The sequence below is a fragment of the Thamnophis sirtalis genome, unplaced genomic scaffold (genome assembly GCF_051295495.1).
Source record: "Thamnophis sirtalis isolate CommonGarterSnake01/CBP01778 unplaced genomic scaffold, rThaSir2_p1.2 scaffold_1, whole genome shotgun sequence".
Taxonomy (NCBI): Eukaryota; Metazoa; Chordata; class Lepidosauria; order Squamata; family Natricidae; genus Thamnophis; species Thamnophis sirtalis.
In genome coordinates this window covers 84186948-84209891 of record NW_028261381.1, presented here as the reverse complement: position 1 = coordinate 84209891, position 22944 = coordinate 84186948, and the positions used below count along the sequence as shown (strand labels likewise).

The following is a 22944-nucleotide window of genomic DNA, read 5'->3' as shown; positions in this document are numbered from 1 at the left end:
TCAAATTTCTGGTGCTTACAGAAACCAAGTAAATTTACCTTGTGTGACAAGCCGCTTTGTAGTACACTGTTTCTTGCAATTTCACATAAGTCACAAGTACTCAGTTTCCATACTTGGGCTGCTATGGCATATTCCTCCATCAGTGCTTCCTTCAATTATACATACAAAAATATATGATTTGCTATCAAATACATTCATTTATTTTGCACCAATAGCTTGAAATCAAAGGGACCATTTCTAGTAAAAGGAAACTAATTTTGCAGAGCTCTTCTATTTTCTTCTTCCCTTGCTGTATTCTATGTTCCCTGAACACTTTCTCTAGGGCAGGGGCGTCAAACTGACAGGCCACGCCCATCCCAGTTCCGTGAAGGGAAAAACATCGTGATATGTCACATGACAGCAATGTGACAAGACGTGTTTGACACTCATGCTCTAGGGAATTGGTGACTCCACAAGAATAGTGGAAGCAGGACTAAGTGTTCAGAGAAAATTTGGAGAAATTTCATCTCACCCTTTTATCAGCAGATGTCTCTCATCATAGTTGGCAAGATCCAACTTTTATAGTTTCAGAGTTGAGTAGCCTGCTGAGAGTGGTGGAAACTCCAGCCACTACACAGTGAAATTTATTTCTGCAAGCACTGCTTTTTGAAAATTGATCATTTTCTTTCTTAGATTTTCATGGATTGGTTATACCCAAACCAGACCACACGCTCACATGTGCACTCCACAGTCCAGCTGCAGGACTGATGCTAATGACATGCTGGATCAACCTTGGAACATTTCAGAGAAGCGGAAAACAAACGGCAAAGAAAACTTGAGAGTAGAAAGACTCAGACATTCTAGTTTTTAATGGTGAAATGACATGAAAGAAAGGACTTAGGGGACTGGAGTCCATACTCCATGGTTCAGTACACAGCAGATGGGATAAGGAAGAATAACTTGAGAAACAAAAGCATTATGAGCATTACAAGTGTTCCAGGATTTAACATTTAGGATTCAAACATAGTAAATGATTAAATTGTGAATATAATTCTATACCGTCCTAAATGAAGTGAAATGATAACTGAAAACTATTGCTTTCAAATAAATATATGTAAGATTGGAGAGCTGCTGCTGAAGTTAATAAGAAAACATTTAAATTAATATGGGTCTCTGAAATGGGCGTGGGAGGAGTCACAACTGGGTATTAAGATGGCCCATTTGCCCGGAGATTGAGGTAGAATTTGAGACCACTCCCTCTGCTCCACCTTCTGACTCTCCAGATTAACCTCAGTCTTCGGCCCAGGAGGAGTTCTTTTCATTGGCTCTCCATTTGGTACCAGACGATTCCTTTAAGCTACCTTGATTTCCTTAAGCCCTTTCCTCTCACCCCTCTCTCCTGTGCCTCTGGTATTCCCGCATTGTCACAGGCTGTGCTTGCTGTGTTAGTGGGAGCTCCCGAGCTGCTGGTCGGCAGTGTGTGGGGGCTCCAGCCTGCACGCCGCTTGGCGCTACCTCGCACTTTCTGTTTCAGCATAGATCGTGGGACCAGACTTGAAGACAGTGGCTCAGGTGACCAGACCGCGTGATCAGCGGTCGCCACCTTGGACGGCGGCCATTGTTGAGAGGCGCATGTGGAGGAGAGCAAGGATTGGTGCTCCGGTTTTAGAGGCCGCAGGAACTCAAGACCACCGCCAGTGCCTAGGAGGGCACCCTTGGCCAGTACTTCACCAGAGATCCAGGGAGGGCCCCAGCTGTTTAGCGGTGGGCCGGTTTTTCGTGCCACGGATCGGCAGCTTGGCTGCGGAGCATGTGGAACCGAAGGAAGTCCAATCCACGCAGCAGCCCTCAGGCCGGTGAGAATCAAGAGAGGAGGTGGTGAGGCAATGAATCATGAGTAGGAAAGCAATGGCAGATGCCACAAGGAGTGGGGGAGTGGTGGTCCCTAGATCACCAGGCAATTCCGATCCGGGCGAGGGGACCTCCCAGGGGGTTAACCCAGTAACCAGGGGGAGGTCCACCTCTAAGAAGAGCAACTCAAAATCTGCAAGGAAAATCCCCAGTAGGGAGGCTTGCACCACCAGGGCTGCTGGCAGACAGAGCAGGAATAGCATCAGCCCTTCTCCTCCTAGGTCACGCTCTCCCTGCAGGATCTCTCCCATGGCCAAGGCCCCTCCTGGTTCCCCAGGCTTCCCCCATAGTCTTAGAAGGGGGGTAGCCCCTTATCCCCCTCTATCGTCTGATCACTCTGCAGGGGCCTTGGGGGATCCTTTTGGCCACAGGCCTGGCAGCTCCTCCAGACAATGTCTAGCACCTCAATTTGCAGCCTCAGCTTGGAGCCCCCCAGCCTCATCCCTGCCTTTCCAGAGCTTCCTGAGTTTTCAGGATATTATTGCCCAAGCCATTGCCCAGGATATTGCCACGGGCATGCAACACCAATTTCAGGCGTCTAGGTGAAAGTCTTCTCTTGGTACACCACCAACCCAGTTCCGAGGTTTCCAGAGAGCACAGATCAGCCTCCCCCTCCATGGCCAGTGAAGGGTCTGGCTTGGAAGAGGAGTAGCAGAAGGACATTGGCTTCTCTGAAGATGAGGACCCTCAGATTCCTGAGGCACCTACTATAACGGAGCTTCCCTTCCCCCTATTCAGCTCCTTGCTGCACAAGGCCAAAGCCATGGCAGATCTGGACAGCACACCAGATCCTAACCAGGCTGCTGCTCCTAACAACAGTGGGGGGACCAAGAAGGGGTCTGTCCACAGGCCTCAGGTTGAGAAGGAGGAGATTCCTACCCCAGACCTCTTCCTGGAGGTGCTTAAGTCTCAGTGGGCTAAACCAGGTACTTTCCCCACTCTGGGGAGGAATGATCGCAGATTTTACATTCTTAATGCTTCCTTCACCCAAGCCCTACAGGTTCCTTTTGTGGATGCTCCAGTGGTGCCCCTTCTGCAGAAACAAGTGATTCAAGCTCGGATCACCCGATTGGCGGCTGCCTTACCTTGTTTGCGGACCGCTGGGATCGCATCACCTCTGATGTGTGGGTTCTGCAGACTGTTAGATTTGGGTTACGACTGGACTTCTGCTCCCATCCCCCGAATAGATTCCTGATCTTCCCCCCCCCCTCCAAGAACCTGGCCAAGCGCTCCCTCATGCGCAAGGCCATCCGGCACCTGCTGGATATCAAGGCAGTGGAGCTGGTTCGGGGGGGGGGGCAAGAAAGAGTCAGGATTTTATTCCAACCTGTTTGTCGTTCCCAAGAGCTCAGGGGGATGGAGGGTTATCTTGGATCTCAAGCTTCTAAACTCCAGGCTGGTCTACTGTAAATTTAAGATGGCCTCCCTCAAGTCCATCCTGGAGGGAATCAGGCAGGGGGACTTCTTAGCCTCCATTGATCTCACGGAGGCTTATCTCCACATCATGATTGCCCCAGATCATCGTAGGTTCCTTAGGTTCTCATATGGGGGTACCCACTATCAATACAGGGCCCTCCCTTCTGGTTAGCATCTGCTCCCAGGACCTTCACCAAGGTTCTAGCCATGGCAGCAGCTCACCTCCAAACCATTTTGGTCTGGTTACATTGCTACCTTGATGACATCCTCGTCCTAGCCACATAAGCTTACCGGGCCGAGGGGGATCTGGGTCTCACTATCTCCACTCTGCAGACCCTGGGGTTTTCAATCAACCTCGAGAAAAACCACCTGGTTCCCACCACCAGGCTCCAACACTTGGGGACCATCATTGACTTGGTGGAGTGCGAGGTGTTCCTGTCTCAGAAGCATAGGGACAGTATTGTGGAGTTGATTCGAGAGATTCACAAGACTCGTAGCTCTTCTTTCCAGGCCCCTCAGGAAATTCATCTCCTGCATCGGGATAGTGCCATGGGCCCGCCTGCATGCCAGAGAGCTACAGCGGTTCCTGCTTCCACACCAGAGGAATGGGACAAGCGATACAAGCTTCAAGATCTTCATGACACCCAAGGTCCTTCTCTCCCTCCCCTGGTGGATGTCCTCGGCACAGGCCAAGGGTTCCCTGTTCAGAGAACCAGACAAGTTGGTCCTTATGACAGACACAAGTCTGTTCAGCTGTGGGGGAACACCTGGAGTCTCAGCTAGCCCAGGGCCGATGGACACCCTCAGACCTATGGAGGAACATCTAGAGCTCAGAGCAATCCACCTAGCCCTTCAACACTTCAAGGCACCAAACAGCACATCCTAGTTCTGATGGACAACGTGGCGGCCAAGGCACCCATTCCATGGCACTACGTGACGAAGCAGTGAGCCTGGGGATCTGGGTGGAACGGAATCTCCTGTTGATCCGGGCAGAACACATCTCCGGCGTGGAAAACCTACAAGCGGACTGGCTCAGCAGGGAGACAGTAGACCACGGAGAGTGGCAGCTTCATCCAGGCATCTTTGAGTGGATTTGCCAGATTCGGTTGGCCGACAGTGGATCTCTTTGCCTCTCCGTCGAACACACAGCTTCCGAGGTTCATCTCGTGATTCCCGATTCAAGGAGCGGTGGACATCAACGCCCTACGTTGCAGATGGCCATTGGGACTTCTCTACACCTTTCCTCCCTTCCCCTTCTTCCTGTGGCTCTGAAGAAGTTAGTGCTAGAGAGGGCAGAGGTCATCCTGGTGGCACCTCATTGGCCAAGCCATCCCTGATTCGCAGACCTAGTGGGCCTGTCGGTTCTCCCCCATTGGAGGATTCCCCGCGAGGAGGTGGCTCTGTGCCAGGGAACTCTGAAGCATCCGGACCCAGAGTGGCTCCATCTGACCACTTGGCGCTTGAGCGGGAGCAGCTAAGAGAGACCCAATTCTCCACCAGGGTCATCAGGACCATTGAGGCCTCTAGACAGAGATCTACCACCCGCATCTAAGATGCGACCTGGGTCTCCTTTGCAGCCTGGTGTTGTTCTGCACAGGTAGACCAGACATTGGCGTCAGTTCCTCCGGTGCTGGACTTTCTCCAAGATGGCCTGGAGAAGGGTCTGGCCCACAGTACCCTCAGGAGACAGGTCTCAGCCCTAGCCACAAACTTGGGGGGGGGAGCCCAACCTTTATCCCAGCACCCGGTCATAAAGAGGTTCCTCAGAGGGGCAGTCAATCTCCGGTCCCCTGTCGTCCATAGATTTCCCACCTGGGATCTTCCCACGGTGTTCCAGGTGCTAATGGAGGCGCCTTTCGAGCCCCTGAGGGAGGTGAGCCTACAGTTCTTGACCCTCAAGGTGGTCTTCCTCCTAGCAATCACCTCTGCCAGGACAGTGTCCGAGCTCAACGACCTGTCCGCCAGGATGGACCTCTGCACCTTTCACAACAACGGGGTCATGCTCAGGCTTGATCCAGCCTTTCTACCCAAGGTCAACTCCCCCTTCCATAGGGCTCAAGAGGTGGTTCTTCTGGACTTCTGTCCAGCACCTGCCGGGGAAGGGAAAGATCCTGCACCGCCTAGACGTAAGATGGGGACTGCGTATTTATCTCAAACGCACGCCTCCCTCAGGCAGTCGGAGGCACTTTTTGTCCCTTTTCAGCCATCGACCCGAGTGGTGAAAGTATCTCCGGGCACCATCAGCAGATGGATTTGGCTAGCCATCTCCAAGGCCTACAAGGTGCACGGGCTCCCGGTGCCTGAGGGCATCACTGCTCACTCCACCAGGGGCGCGGCCACCTCCGCGTCCTAGGCCACCCAGGCACCCATCGAGGATATATGTAGAGCGGCCACCTGGTCTTCACCCTCACCCTTCATCAGACACTACCAAATGGATGCTTACGCCTTCACAGAGGCATCCTTTGGCATGAGGCTTCTTCTAAGAGTGCTGGTCACTCAGGGGCCTCAGGCCCAATGATTCCCTCCCCTGGACATCTAGCTTTGGTATGTCTCAGTTGTGACTCCTCCCATGCCCACTTCGGAGACTGTCAGTTGGTCTTACCTGAACTGCATGTCTCGAAGATGGCGTGGGAGGAGTCACATCCTGCTCATTAGGTGCGTCCCGGCGCATGGGGGGGCCTGAGTTGGTTAGTTACTGGTCAGTCAGGGCCTGGGGAAGGAGTTGGGTGTTTTCCTGTCCCCTTCCTTCCCAGGTTCTACTTCAACTGGACCATCGGTTAATCTGGAGAGTCAGAAGGTGGAGTAGAAGGAGTGGCCTCAAATTCTACCTCAGTCTCTGGGCAAATGGGCAGTGTTAATATCCAGTTGTGACTTCTCCCACACCATCTTCGAGACATGCAGTTCAGGTAAGACCAACTGACATTTCAGATGGAAATAAAACTTAAGCTGCTTTCATGCAAATTACCTTGGTATAGTGGAATTGCAGGGGGTCATCTGTGGACAGAGAAACACGCAGTCCCTTGTGCAAGAATTCTCGCAGTGGGTTTTTTGAATACTCCAGGAATAAGCTGTTGTTGCTAAGAGGAGACATGGCAATGGGGATTTGTGCAAGATAATAAAGATACTGGAGGACTGGACTCTGTACAAAAACAACACCCAAAATCATTATTCATTTACACAGAGATAACAGGAAAGGAAACATTCAGCCAGAGGAAATGGAAAACCATTTTTACAGCTTGATCCCGGCCCTCTGGCATTATACAAGTTAAGTTTTTTTTTTTTTTTTTTTTTATTGCAAATTTATATGCCGCCCTTTTCCCTGAGGGGACTCAGGGCGGCTTACAACAATAAAGGGAAGGGAGTGCACGACAAGACTTAAAAAGAAAAGAAACGTGATTAAAGGAAATTGGTCATAAAAACACAACATTCATTCAACATTCGGGCGGGGTGAGAGTAATCCTATCCCCAGGCCTGACGGGATAGCCAGTTCTTGAGGGCTGTGCGGAAGGCCTGGACTGTGGTGAGGGTACGGATCTCCACGGGGAGGTTGTTCCATAATGTCGGAGCTGCAACTGAGAAGGCTCTCCTCCGCGTAGTCGCCAGTCGGCACTGACTGGCGGATGGAATTCGGAGGAGGCCTACTCTGTGCGATCTGATGGGACGCAGGGAGGTAATTGGCAGGAGGCGGTCTCTCAAAGTTGTTATATATACAACTATACACCCTTATTTTGCATTGCATTGATGTATTTTGATTGTTTTTTAAAATGTATTTTTATGATGAAAAAATTAAACAGAGATTTGAGATGTTAAAACACACATTGCATTAGCTGAAGTGGGAAATAAAAGGTCGTTTTCTGTCTGTGATGATTGAGTTGTGCCTTTAGTACAAGCTACCTCTTCCAAAGCCAGCTTTTGATCTTCCTGTTCAATCTATTTATCAATGAGAAACCAGAACACTATTGCAGTTATGTGTTTATTATTTGAAATACAACTGTCTGGAAAAAGTCCTTAAGGAAGCTCATGTTTGCGGTCCAATAAAATAGAATATTTCTCAATTAGAACAGCTTGTGTCAGAATTATATTGAAATCTGCCACCCAGTGGAGAATTGCTTTACAAACACAAACACAAATTCAACTGAAAGTAAGCTTTTTATAAATCCCATTGATTTCAACCACATAAAAGTAAGTATGTCCTTTAAGCTTCCCATTTGTAATAATCAGACACATATATTCGCTCAGCAATAAGCCCACATGGATTTAGTCAGGGTGGTCCTATGAGAGTTATACCTGAGGTGCTTTCCCTAAGAACCGTATCTTGTAAGCCTTGTGAGTCCTTTAAGGCGGGGGTCTCCAATCTTGGCAACTTTAAGACTTGTGGACTTCAACTCCAAGAATTCCTCAACCAGCAAAGCTTGGCAAGGTTGGAGACTCTTGATTTCAGATCTTTTTAAAAAGGCAACAATCCTAAAATGCAGAACAGTATGCTTTGCAGATAATAAGGATCTTTCTTTGTTTATATCAAACTTGAAGATGGGGATCTATAGATCCCAGATACTCCCATGATGTAAATAGGTAGTCCTCAAGTTACAGCCATTCATTTAACAATCCTTTGAAATATGAACACAATGAAGAAAGTGATTTATAACTGGTCCTCACATTTACAATCATTGTAATATTCCCAAAGGCAAGTGACCAGAATTTGAGAGCTTGGCAATTAGCATGTATTTATAACAGTTGCAGTGAGTGAAGTTAAGTGATTGCCATTTGCAACCTTCCCAGGGGGCTTCAGACCAGAAAAAAATCAATCAGGAAAGTGAGATTCACTTAAAGACTGCATGATTGACTTAAGTACCACATTATTTGCTTAACTGGGTGTGACTCACTTAATGACTGCATTATTTATGAATAAGTTCTGGTTCCAACTATGTTCATAAGTAGAGGACTACCTGTATAAATATACCTAGCCTAAAGTACCATAAATTAAACTCTATTAAGAGTTTTCCAGTGCTCTGATGACTCTCGAAGGTATGAGTTCAGTTTCAGAAGTCCCAGACAATTCTAGGATAGCAGAATTCATTTATCAGGAGGGCAACAGATTGGTGGAGGCTGCAATAGAACCATTACTATACCTTCTTCAGGAGCAATCCATGGGAAATATTGTCTGCAGTTAAAAAGGAGGACACCAGGTGAGTTATTGATCCAGCTTCTCCACAATGAGGTCGAAACAAGAACGTGCTCATGCCTCTCTCCCTATAAACAATTTAAAATATAATTAGCGTCATATCTTGCCATTCTGAAATCCCAAGTCCAATCATAATGATACATCTCACATCAGCTGTTGGGAAGTGCAAAAATATACATATACATACTGTATATACTCGAGTATAAGCCTAGTTTAACCCCACTTTTTGGGCTGAAAAAAGCCGCCTCGGCTTATACTCGAGTCAGTGAAAAATTTGCCCGAAATGGAGGAGAAAAAGGGGTGGGGCCATGCCGCTGGGTGACACTCGTGAATGGCCCAGTGCCCCTGTGAGTTTCCCCTCCCTCTGTGTCAGTTTGCCGCGCAGCGCGCACCACACCATCCCCCCTCCTCACGTTCTAATGTAATGCAGGGCTGTCTTACGATTCCCCTTCCTCCCCCTCCTGCCGCTCTGCAACGATGTCCCACCTCCTCCTTGTTATGGCAAGCAGCCACATAGCGATGTGGCACCTCCTCTGGTACAGTGATCCAATGATAGGAATCACTGTGCCGTGTGTCATAGGAGGCGGGACATCGCTCCCGCGGCTGCACGGGACATCATCATCACAGCGGGACATCAGCATCATGAGGTGAGTGAAGTATTTCATTGAATACACCGCTAGTTTACTGTTTTTCTTTGAAATAAATATTCAAAAACATTATTGGTATCTATTTTTATTTTTGAAATTTACCGGTAGCTGCTGCATTTCCCACCCTAGGCTTATACTCGAGTCAATAACTTTTCCAGTTTTTTGTGGTAAAATTAGGTGCCTCGGCTTATATTCGGGTCGGCCTATACTCGAGTATATATGGTACATATATACAAAAATATACATGTGACAATGGACCACAATATGTATACTAAATTATTCTGAGGTAAGTCCTCCTCTATCAGGGACAGTCCCATAACCTAGCCTGACTTAAAGATACTCACACACACATCATTTCAACTAAGGGAGTAGGAAGGGGCTCAGTGGCTGCTGGGCTTCAGATTAAAAATGGTTTAGGCTGACTTTATCCAATTGTTCAAAGATAAGTGCTCCATTTTATTAGATAGGCATTTGTGATTGCAGCTCAAATAACTCATTGCAGGATAATTCTGCCAGTGGGCTAACTTTCGTGGCACCAGTAGAGATTAAATTACTTCAAATATTATATTGTGACCACAGCTCTGTCTCAATTCTTGAAACTTAGTTTTATTTTATATTATATTTTACCAAGGCTTAAATGCTACTCTCTAAATACGCTATACGTAACACGCTTTGAAAGTCTTGACTACTTTGTTTTCTCATTTTAAATTTCTTAATTTCACCCTTTCTCTCCAGCTGAAATCAGTCTACACCAGCCGGCTGCTCTGTGTTTGCAATCCGATTTTGTGCTTAATATGAAGATTAGTAGGCGAACAGATTTGTAAACAAACAAACGTCTGTGAGAGAATGGATAATCTGTACTATTTGTGCAGATTACAGGTTCACTGCAATAATTTAACTACAAAGGGCTCCAGGCAAGGCAGAGGAATGTCACTTGTGAAGTCACGGACACGATTCTACAGATTAGTAATTACAATTTTAAGCATTTCTGCTGCAGAAATAATACTGAAAGTGACTCTACGCTGTCACAAGTAATGCCGAAATTTGAGCTTCTGCTACCGCTTCATTGCTAAAGCTGATAAAATGATTCCATGTAGAGATCACAAAAGAGGTTAAAATGAAAATTAGAATGTATATTTCAAGTACTGATGATCTTCAGTCTGGAAAGTTATCCTCTCCTTACCTAGCAAAAGGAACTTTGTCCAAAACAAACAAACAAACAAACAAACAAACAAACAAACAGGTTCTGCATTGATGTTTCTCAGACTATAATCAAAATCTCTCAATTTCCCCATCAAACTCACAGATGACACAAATCGTAACCCAAGAACATCATAGGTTAAGAAAGACTTGTTTAGAATTATAAGATAGCCAACTTTTTGTTTGTCTACCTCCAAAAGATGATGTAATGGAATTTATTATTAGGACAATGTTTGCCTAATGTGTAGAACTCCAGCATGTCTTCATTGTATAATTAAATAGGAGGCAAAATAAATTTTAAAAGGGAGATAAATTATATGCATTTTTGTTTATCTTACGAAACCATGATGTAAATTCCTTGTCATACCTTTCTACCAAACTTATAGAAACATGAAAATAGAAATGTTACTACTTACTTTCTAAGGTTGTTGAGAACCATGATGTTTGCATACATATAATACAAATAATAGCTATATGGAGGATTTTTTTCATTAATCCAAAAATCAGGATGGGGGCTCCTTTCAGAGAACATGTGATCACTATGTTTTGATTCATCATCCACACTATCAAACCCTGTCACCTAAGAATTCAATAAAAACAGATTTTTGTATGAATAATGTGTGTATGGTTTTCTGACTCATCTAACTTAATTGCTACAAATTAAAATTTAAACTGCTATGATCATAAGGTCTCAACTGCTTTTTGAAATGTTTCTGGGAGTTAAATGGCATATAAATGATGGTGATAATAATGCAAGCCATTATAGGGTAACCATCACAAGGTGATTAATTTGCATCTACATAATTGTATGTTGTACAATTGTATAGTATGTTGTTGGTACTACAAAACCTAATGCTGCCTTAAATCTATTATACAAAATAACTTTTTATTGGCTATCTCTTGAAAATTAAGTGAATGTTCACACATATAGCCAAATGAATAAGAACACCATAAGCAAAAAGAAAAGGTGCACTGGATAACCATATTTTAGAATGCAGACTAGAATTGTTGGCACCATCTAGAGGCCAAAAGGCATTATTGTGTGTTCAAAGTTTCCTTAACAAGAATCAAAGCAGTTAAATATAGAATAGAATAGAATTCCTTATTGGCCAAGTGTGATTGGACACACAAGGAATTTGTCTTTGGTACAAATGCTCTCAATGTACATAAAAAGACACATTCATCAAGAATCATAAGGTACAACTTAATGATAGTCATAGGATACAAATAAGCAATCAGGAAATTTGGTCTCTTCTTTTATGTAAATTAAATCTGAAGCTCTCATGAGATCTAATGTGGTAAAAATTGTAAGCTTTCTGCAAATATTTTAAAAACCCAGGAAAGAGAGAAGACGGTAGCTATCTTTAAAATATTATAAAATTCAGAACCAACAATCATGAACTACAATGATCCATTCTTCTAAATAAAGAAACAAAATAGGAGCATTTGTGGTGAAGAATAACAGGCAGATAATCTAGTAAAGGTGTTTTGTGGGAATCTGAGCTCTAACAACAAGATCTCACAGCTCCTGCTGTGGGATTCTAATGGAGGGACTATGAGATTATAATACTTGCATGCTGGGACAATTAAAATTATGTTATCATGGTCCCAATGAATGTACATATTTGAGTCTAAAGGCAGTCAATTTACAAGACTATTGAAAAATTTACAGAGAAAATACATAAAATTATTGTCAAAATAATTTAACAGTAATGCAATATCAAAAATCAAATTTCACATAGAATCTTGTGTGAATCAGATTTAACGCATTCCAGCCTTCACTTCTTAGTGAGTATGTTAAGCTGGAGTCTTTGTAAATTGTCTGATTTTCTTTCTCAAAAATTATCTAATGCAGTATGCAGAGATATGAGTCCTAAGAATAAGAGCTGGGCATTAGTCCTTTCAATTGAAGCACGGAATCAATAGTTAAGTGAGAAAAACATGCATGCATTGCTATGTTGCTGATACACTCAAGTTTACTAGAGCTAACTATTGCCTTTCTCAGGAAATGATTATGGGGAATCTTGTCACATGTCTGGGCAATACTTCATTCCTGGATATCCCAATCTCCCTGAGACTGTAACATATTTGTTTTCCAAAAGATTAGATTTCCTTATAAAGTATCCCCCTTTTCAAATACATTTAGTTGTTGCTTCAAAGGGGGACAGTTATATTCAAATTAACTAGAACCACCACTATATAAATCCAGACCTTCCATGTCCTGGCAATATTTAATGGAGCTCTGCTGGTTCCCAGCTGCACAGATTCAATTTGCACAGTCTATATACAAATATTTGTACAGAGGCAAAAATAAGAAAGAAGAGTGGCATCTATAGGTTTCCTACTCTTACCCTCTCACATTTTTTCAAACACTTGACTGATACTCAAGATAGATTAGATTAATACACTGAAAGTCTCCAGGTTGCCTGCAAAATATGTATGTGTGATATTTCACCGGATAGTCCCTCTTTTATTGGTCTCTTCATTTCAGTCCACAACTGAAAATCAAATATATGTGGTTAGAGAACACATATTCCATTGTAGGTGATGGAATTGATAGTATATCACTTGTTCACATCGCAGTAGGTTATTATAATTCTCCAAGTCCAGGAAATTCTATAACAGAATTCTATAACAGAACAGGGTGTTGCCTATTTTACAGATCCAGCAGTAAAAGATTAATTATAAATCCTGAATGGGATCAGTCAGTGGTAATCCCCCCCCCCAAGATCTTAGAATGATGTAGAATTCACTACTGAGAGAAGATGGTACTAAATCTGCCAAGAGTCTGAGCATGCTTGTCAAATAAAAAGCAGATGTTTGACATCCTAGAACTTCTGCTCGTTAACAACACCTGTAAGGACTTAAAGCTATAAGGAATAGTGGAGCACTGCTTGTGGCAAATATTCTCCCATCTATCTGGTCCAACTTGCTATGATATCTCAGCAAGACACTAAGCAACCTGTTTCAGGGTCATTGAGGTTACCAAACAACTGCTGCCTCAGCTTTCCTCCTTTAGAATTGGGAGTAATAAGATGGGGAATTTTCTGCCAAAGCTTCCTGATAACAATTAAACTACTTACATTACAAAGACTATTAAAGAGTGTGTGGGTGTAAGATATGTGTAAAATGAGACATAAAAAATTATTATAGTCCCACCAATTACAGAATGAAATATTTGGAGACTTTAGCTCTACATTTCCAAATTTAAATCCTCTATCCAGAATAAATGCCCTGATTAAAAAGCAATTCATATTGTATTTTGTAGGATTAATAGATATTTATAGAACAAATTTGTTCAGATTTTACTTTGTCTAAATACTTCTCTAATACCTTGTAATTTTCTTTTATCATAAAAAATTCTTAAAAGATTATAATTATTTCTCATCACCACTTTTAGATTTCCCATTCTGTTTGATGCTAAGTAGTTAATTTTCTCAATTAATATGAGAATTCCAATTTATCCTTCAGTGAGTTTGTTAGTTGTAAATACTGAAACCAGACAAGAGTTTATTTCACCTGTCTAGACACCAATTTTAACACTAGTCAGTAATGATTCATTTAATATCATACCATACTATAGATTCATATTTTTATTTCTCTGTTTAGAAAAAGCACTTTTGCATTAGTTGATACTGAATTGGTTATATATTATTAACATGCTAGTAAGTTGCTAGCTGATTTAGTTTGAGCTTAGAAAATGTCTTCTTTTATATCAGATTTTGAAATTGTTCAACCAAATTCTCTTTTACATCAAAAGGAGAGCCAGTTTATATAATCCATCCAAACTGAAATATATGGAAATAATTAAATTAACTGCCCAGTCCCACTATACCTCAGTAAATTAGAATGAGACAATTATACTTTAATAACATATTTCAAGGGACTGGTGCATTTTCACTAAAAATCTTAGTCCACTTTCCTCAATCTCGCAATGTCACTAGTTATTGCCCAAACATTTAAAGCCTTTTTCTGTAGTTTGAACTTGCTTCTAAAAACACATAAAAGAATGCAGTGATACAACCATTAGATATATGCAGTCTAGGACAGTCAAATACTTACAAATTTAAGAAAAAGATGTAATTCTTTATGATCCAAGGGGTTGATGGTTGCTTCAAACAGAGGTAAGAATATGTTTTCCAGCATTTTTCCAAAGTTAGGCAGAATGTTTTTTGCCTTAAATATATCACTGGGGGAAAAAAACAAATATTCGAACATTTTTATTGTGCTTACTTGGGATATGGTCTACTTTAGCAATAGGTATTCTTATCCAACTTCCCCCCGCCCCCAAGATCTCAGTTGAATTTTGGCTGTAAAAAAGACCCTTAAGCAACTTCAGTTCAATCACTTTAAAGTACATAACAAAAAACCAAACAATACTTGAATTATGTAACATGAAAATACTCTGAATATTCTAGTTTTACCTTCCAAATGCTGCTGCTATTATTAATTCTTATTATTATTATGATGTGATTAATCTTTGGTGAGATTCACAGCCTTTGGGGCTGGTTGGTAGCTCAACAGCTTGAGTCCTAACCAAGGACCTAGGAACTGTTAAGGTAACATCGGAGGATGTGAGCTGTTCCAAGTAGGATGGTTTTTTGTAGAATCAGAATCTTCAAGTCTGATAAATTTAAAATTTCCAAATAGCGAGGTAGCCCTTTAGGTATTGCTCCAAGGGCTCCAATTACAATTGGGACAACACACGATTTATTTTTCCACAGTTGCTCAACTTCAATTTGCAAGTCCCGGTATTTTGTGATTTTTTCTTGGTGTTTATCTTCAATTCGTGCATCTCCAGGTATTGCAATGTTAATGAACCAAACATTTTTTCTTTTCAACTATTGTTATGTCAGGTGTGTTGTGGGCCAAGTGCCTGTCAGTCTGAATTCTGAAGTCCCACAAGATCTTGACTTTCTCATTCTCTAAAACCTTCTGAACCTGATGTTCCCAGTGGTTTTTGCTGCATTCAAATCCAAACTTTTGGCACAATTTCCAGTGAATGATCTTAGCCAAAAGAGACGCCTAGAGCGCTGCTGGAGGTCCAGTAAATCCAAGTCAGACCAAGCACTATTAAAAGCTTGTATCGGAGCATACCTTTCGGCAATACGGACAGCTAAGAACACCTATATTGCCGCTCTGATTGCGTCCGCTGAGTCACGCCTTGCCGCCTTGTTTAGGGTAACCCGCTCCCTCCTGAATGGGAGGGTTGCGGATAATCCCTTACGGGGTAGAGCGGAGGAGTATGTCCAGTTCCTCGTGGACAAAGTTGCTCGGCTTCAGATGGACCTGGACTCCAATTGTGCAGAGCCAGCCGGGGTACCGGGGGAGGGTCTTGAGCGACATCTCTGGACTGACTTTCAACTTGTTACTCCTGATGAAGTGGACAAGGCCATGGTAGCGGTGAGTGCCGCCATGTATGTACTGGACCCGTGCCCCTCCTGGCTGGTTGCAAACAGCAAGGAGGTGACGCGGGGCTGGATCCAGGCGATAGTGAATGCCTCCCTTTGGGAGGGCTTCTTTCCTCCGCCATTGAAGACAACGGTGGTGAGACCCCACCTGAAGAAGCCATCTCTGGATCCCACTGGGAATAGGGCGGCATTTAAATAAAATGAACCTCGAACCTCGAACACGGTCATGGCGTTGTAGGTAGTCAGTTTGTGAAATATTGCTGCACCCACTGATCAAGTGGTCGACTGTCTTGTCTTTCTCATTACAGAGGCAACATTTGCTGTTGGTGGTAACATGTTGAATTTTTGCCTTCATGCAGTTTGTGGCTAAGGCTTGTTCTTGAGCTGCCAAAATAAAGCCTTCTGTTTCTTTTTTCAGTGCTCCTGATCTTAACCAGTTCCAGGTTAGCTTTTGGTCAGCTTTGCCTTCAATATTTTTCAAGTATTGGCTATGCATGGCTTTGTTTTTCCAATTTTCAGCTTGCTTCTCAATTACTTATTTCTTATATTCAGCTTTTGACTTAGTTGTCTTTAAAAGGCCTCCTTTATTTATTTCCTTAATCATTGGTTCTTCACTTTTCTGGATGTAATCATTCAAGCTGTGTTTTTCTTCTTCCACAGTCTGTTTTACTTGTAGGAGTCCTCGACCATCCTCTGCTCTTGGTAGATATAATCGGTCAACATCACTTTTAGGGTGCAAAGCATGATTCATTGTCATAAGCTTCCTTGTTTTTCTGTCCAAATTGTCCAACTCCATCTGAGTCCAGTCAATAATTCCTGCAGAGTATCGAATCACAGGTATAGTCCAGGTATTTATGGCTTTTATGATGTTTCCTCCACTCAATTTGGACTTTAATATCTTGCGAATTCGTCAAATGTACTTGGCTGAAGTTAATTCCTTGACTTTATTATGCATTAGGTCAGAGGCCTCTAAAATCCCCAAGTACTTGTAGCCTTCTTCTAGCTTTACTGCCTTTTTCATTTCTTCATTCTCAAGTTCTATTCCATCATCTTCTATGACCTTGCCTGCTTTGGTTGCCATTGTTGCACATTTGTCAATTCCAAACTGCATACAACTGTCTTGGCTAAATTATTTTGTGCTTTCAATTAATAAATTCAGTTCAGCTTTTGTTTTTATTATACAATTGTATCACAGCGGCCAGTTGTTTCGCCGGATTTGGCATTGGTTACTAGTCGGGCCCCACCCAGGGGCCTAGGACGTCGTAACGTATTTTCGTAATATGCGTGCAGATCCAAGCAGTGCGGCTTTTTGCATTTGACTGATGGTGATTTTGACAATTTTTAACTGTTTTAAATGTAATTCCAGTGCTTTTGGTATAGCACCCAGTGTGCCAATTACCACTGGAATGATCACTGCTGGTTTGTGCCATAGTCGTTGAATTTCGATTTTTAAGTCCTGGTATCTTGCAATTTTTTCATGTTCCTTCTTGGCGACCCTGCTATCACCTGGTATTGCGATGTCTATGATTGTGACCTTATTTTTCTCAACCAGTGTGATGTCTGGTGTATTATGCGCCAGTATTTTGTCAGTTTGTATACGGAAATCCCACAAGATCTTGACCATCTGATTTTCGGTGACTTTTTCAGGCTGATGTTTCCACCAGTTTGTTGCTGTTTTAATATTATAATTTTTGCACAAATTCCAATGGATCATTTGTGCTACTGAATTGTGCCGCAAATTATAATCAGTCTGCGCGATTTTTTTACAGCAGATGAGTATGTGATCAACAGTTTCATCAGCTTCTTTGCAAAGTCTGCATCATCAGAGGATTTTTCAATTTTGGCCTTAATGGCATTTGTGCAGATAGCTTGTTCTTGCGCAGCCAGGATTAGTGACTCTGTTTCTTTCTTTAATGTACCTGTTGTTAACCATAACCAAGTTTGTTCACTGTCCACTTTATCTTTTATTTTTTCCAGAAATTGGCCATGCAGTGCTTTGTTCTGCCAACTCTCCATTCTTGATTTTATCACATCTTTTCTGTATTCTTGTTTCATCTGTTGGGCCTTCAGTAGATTTTTGTTCTTTGCTTCGATTAATAGATGTTCTTGACTTTCTTTTAAATAATCAGCCAGTGCATGTTTTTCTTCTTCAACTGTTTGCTTCACTTGTAATAATCCTCTGCCACCTGATTTTCAGGGCAGATATAGCCTATCAGTATCACCACGTGGATGTAAATTGTAGTGCATTGTCATTAGTTTCCTGGTTTTTCGGTCCAAAAGGTCCAAATCAGCTTGTGTCCAGTTAACTATACCAGCTGTGTATCTTATAACTGGTATTGCCCAGGTATTTATGGCCTTGATTGTATTTCCACCATTCAATTTAGATTTCAAAATTTTCCTAACTCTATTGGTGTACTCTCGCCTGACAATAGTTTTTACTTCTCCATGCTTGATGTTATCTAACTGCAGAATGCCTAAGTATTTGTAGGCTTCATTTTCTTTGCATTTAATTAATTGGCCATTGGGCATTTCAATTCCCTCACATGCAGTGATTTTGCCCCTTTTTATGGATACAGTGGCGCATTTTTCCATGCCAAACTGCATTGAAATATTGGTGCTGAATACTCGGACTGTGTTTGTCAATGATTGGATTTCTATTTCTGACTTTCCATAGAGTTTCAAATCATCCATATATAGTAAATGCGAAATTTTTTCAGCTTCTTTGGCTGTTTGGTAGCCTAATTTCATTTTTTTTAAGATTACTGATAGTGGGATCATTGCGATGATGAAGAGAAGAGGTGAAAGTGAATCACCCTGGAAAATTCCTCGCTTGATATTAACCATTCCGTAGATCTCATTCCCTACTGCCAACTCAGTTCTCCATTGTTTCATCGCCTTTTCAGTAAAGGATGTAATATTTTTGCTAATGCCAGTTGTTTCTAAGCATTTTATGATCCAGCTATGTGGCAGTGAGTCAAATGCCTTTTTGTAATCAATCCAGACCATATTCAAGTTCGTTTTTCTGTTCTTACAATTTTCTAATATCATTTTATCAATTAGAAGCTGATCTTTTGTTCCCCTGCTCCTTCTTTTGTTGCCTTTTTGCTCTACTGGCAAGATGTTGTTTGTTTCCAAATAATCCATCATGTTATCTGCAATAATGCCTGTAAGTAATTTGAAGGTTGTTGGCAAGCACGTTATTGGTCTGTAGTTTTCAGGTGTTGTTCCTTTAGTTGCATCTTTCTGAATCAAGTATGTTTTTCCAGTTGTCAACCATTCATCAATTTGGCCCTTTTGTAAAATTTCATTCAGTTGCCTGGCCAATATTGCATGTAAACTGGTCAGATATTTGAGCCAGAAACCATGTAATTCGTCCTTTCCAGGTGATGTCCAATTCTTTACCTTTTTAACTCAATTTTTGACCATCTCAGTTGTTATTTCCAATACTTGCATTTGTTTGTTGCCAATGCTTTTCTCAAAGACATGTATCCACTTTGCTTCCTTGTTGTAGTCCTTTGCATTTTCCCACAATTCTTTCCAGAATTCAACTGTGGCCTGTTTTTCTGGTTTTTCACTTTTGGTGTCACCATTCACATTAAGACTTTGATAAAAACGCCGTTGGTCTGATCGAAATTGCTGATTTTGTTTATATTGGATGATTCGTGCCTCGTATCTTTCAATTTTTCTAGCTGTTGCTTTTATCTGCTGTTTTACAATCTCTACAGCTTCATTGATGTTTCTTGTATCCAATCTATATCTTCTGATTAGCCGATCTATGATTTTGTTGTTTTTAAGCCGTTGCTCATGCATGTTCTTTAAGTTACTAGCATCTGCCCTTAATTTTTTGATTTTTTGTTCTAAACGGATTTTCCACTTTGGCTTTGATGCTTTTTCTGTTGTGTGACTAGGTACTTTAATTTTAATGCCTAGTTCATTAGTGACTATTACATTATATTATTGCCTGCTTTGGTTGCCATTGTTGCACATTTGTCAATTCCAAACTGCATACCAATGTCTTGGCTAAATTATTTTGTGCTTTCAATTAATAAATTCAGTTCAGCTTTTGTTTTTATTATTATTATTATTATTATTATTATTATTATTATTATTATTATTATATAACATATTATGTTACTGTTACCCATCTGTAATCTTTAATCTAAAATAATGGGAAAAATTGATAAAAGTTATCATACAATCCCATTCCTATGCAAACAGAGCCGTTCAACAAAACCCTAAGGCATTGCATATGGTTGTTTATATACCATATTTATTAGATCAATTTATATAGCTGTCCAATCAAAGTACAGCTCAGAGCATCATACAAATTAAAAACATCAAATAGTAATAAAAATATTAAATAAAACATACTGTGCCAGTGCCAGAGACAATTTCAAAACAACTAAAAACAAGAAATACAATCAAGATAGGCCCATAACCTCCTATCTCTGTGCCTGGGGGAAAAGCCACTCTTCAGTCTTCTGAACAGTAGGCAGATTGTGGCCATCCAAATTTCAGGGGGAAAGCTTTTCATAGGGGAAATGTGGCAACAGAGAAAACACATTTCTTCGGTTCCTCAAGATGAAGTAACAGGACTGGAGCATGTCCCACCTGGAAGATGTATCAGATACATAGAAGTACTTGAGAGACCGCCTTCTGCCGATTACCTCCCTCCGACCGATTAGATCGCACAGACTGGGCCTCCTCCGAATCCCATCCGCCAGTCACTGACTGGCGACTACACGGAGGAGAGCCTTTTCTGTTGCAGCTCCGACCCTGTGGAACGACCTCCCCGTCGAGATCCGTACCCTCACCACCATCCAGACCTTCCGCGCAGCCCTCAAGACCTGGCTCTCCCATCAGGCCTGGGGATAGGTTCCCAATTTACCCGCCCGAGTGTTGACTGTTGAATGAAAGTTGTGTTTTATTATTTTCTTCTGTTCGCACATTGTTTGTCTTCTGATATTGCACCCCCTTCCCTGTGATTGTAAGCTGCCCTGAGTCCCCTCAGGGAAAAGGGCGGCCTATAAATCTTAATAAAATGTCAAAAAAAATATGTCAAAAAATGTAATCACAGATAGGGAGCCTCATATATAACCAATTCTTGTGCAACAAAGGCTTTGTATCTAATAACTAATACCTTGGATTGCACCCTAAAGCTTACTGGTGGCCGGAATAATTCGTGAAACAGTGATATTGCATAGGAGAACCCAAATACTCCTATAATTATTCATATTGCAGTACTGCATTCTGGACCAGATAAAGCTTCTGAGTGGCCTTTAAGGACAGGCCCTTAGGGAGTGCATTGCAGTCATTCAAGCAATAGGTCATCAAGGCTTGAGTGACCATGAGACGGCAGTAGTACAAGGTAGATTTGTGCAAAGATCACCTGAGTCATAGCTGCCACTTGTCCTTTGAGCAAGAGCCATATTGGCAACCCCAAATTGTATCAACCTGGCTTGTTTTTCAAATCTCCCACATGAGTCATTTTTGCAATATTTGTGGAAGCAACTGAATAACAAGGGCAATTTAAATATAGGAAGAGATTTGAGAGATGCATCTTTGCTTCCCCTGTATAAACTTATAAATATAAATTTCAATTACATTGCAGTTTACATGGATTGCTTTTACACATTTATCATAATATTGCACGATAAGCCAATTTTTATTGGAAAATGGAAGGATGGAGCTGCAGATGGCTCTCAAGTCTCTCTTTTATATTCATTAGAAATCAGCTCATCAAACTATGGAAGCAACCTACTAAGATGCTGCTAGTTTTGTGCTAATCTCCCAGGTTTGACATATCAGAAAGGAAGGGAAGGAGGAAGTAAGTCATACCAACTCTTCTAAAATAGAAACTTCCTGGTACCACCCACTTTAGCAATGCCATGTCACTGCCTAGCTTTCTTTAGTCCTTTTAGCTCCCAAATCATTGTGGTTTCTGAAATATTGTCCTCTACAGCTTTTTAAAGCTTGATTCTTACAGGCAAATTAATTGAAGCTGTTGAACTCTCCAGATGGCTTCACTTAATAAGTGTGGTAACAGTCATGGTGCAAGATTACTTACTTAACCACAATTGTGGAAGGAAAAAAAAAGTCAAATTTCCACATTGCTATAAGGGAAGTTCTTACTTCTTATACTTCAGCATATTTTAAACCTCACTCTCTTTTAAAGAACTGGAAAAAAGAAAAATGAAACAATTTCCACTAATGCAATTATTTATTGATTCTTTTACTTACTAGATTCTTGGGACCTGAATCATCCAGCGCATGTGAGGTGAATAAACTTTGTGCCTTATGAACCATTTAGCCAAATTCTGCCACTCATCTGGAGAACGCCCATAAATAGACAGCCGAGGTTCTGTGTACTGGTATTTACTTTCTTCTAGTTCACGGGCAACTTCCTATTCAAAATAAGCCATTATTACTTTTCTGTTTAGAGCAAACACATTTCATCAAAAAAGTCTTGCATGCAGAGCCTAATTTAGAAATACACCTCCTGACCATTAATCACAATGGATTTTGTATTCCACATCTCAAATTCCCCAAGTGTTTATAATGATACCATTTAGGATTGTTTTTAATTTTGCAAATTATAGAACTTCCTGCCACATAATATTTACCACAGGGTTAGAAATTTTATATACTTCAGCATTCTTCTGATGCAGTACAATGAAATTCAGAAATGTGAGGAATATGAGAAAAGGCCTTTATATTTGTTCCTCTAAGTATTTCTAAACTTTGTTAAGACAGAAATATTCTCTCCACCATAGAAACTTAATTGGAAGAGGTGAGGAACTCATCTCTCTTAGACATGGATATCAGGTTTTTGCTGAAATCTGATGGGGAGGAGCATAGATCATATTATTAGCTACAGATGTTGCATCCTGCTTAACATTCACCCCAATCATGAATGTCTGAATGAATAATTATTCCACCGGTACTGCTAGGTGACCACTAGATGGTGATAATTGATTGATATAACTGTGAAACCACAGACTGAACTGTTTGAGACTTGCAAATTCAGTGATCATGTTAACAATAAAATTAAGCACCAGTACATGGAAACTATACTGAGTAGTTTCCATTGTATCCTCCAGGATCTGTTTATCAATAAAAACACTCCTTTATCAATAAAACCACTTAAGTATAGGAAGATGCCATCCAGTCCATTTCAGTGTAGGAGTCCCATTTAGAA

At 41.6% G+C, this 22944-nt stretch overlaps 1 protein-coding gene across 4 annotated transcripts in view; it reads right to left on the bottom strand.

Moving 5' to 3' along the window:
* The window catches only part of AMPD3 (adenosine monophosphate deaminase 3), a 56150-nt gene that overhangs the window by 3915 nt on the left and 29291 nt on the right, over positions 1–22944 (bottom strand). For all 4 annotated transcript variants that reach the window (XM_014051689.2, XM_087717977.1, XM_014051687.2 and 1 more), the window contains exons 10-15: positions 21987–22150; positions 14398–14524; positions 10752–10915; positions 8436–8556; positions 6272–6445; positions 39–149 (exon numbers count right to left, since the gene is read on the bottom strand). In XM_014051689.2, the coding sequence (XP_013907164.1) occupies positions 39–149; positions 6272–6445; positions 8436–8556; positions 10752–10915; positions 14398–14524; positions 21987–22150 (861 nt within the window). The remainder of the gene's footprint in view (positions 1–38; positions 150–6271; positions 6446–8435; positions 8557–10751; positions 10916–14397; positions 14525–21986; positions 22151–22944) is intronic.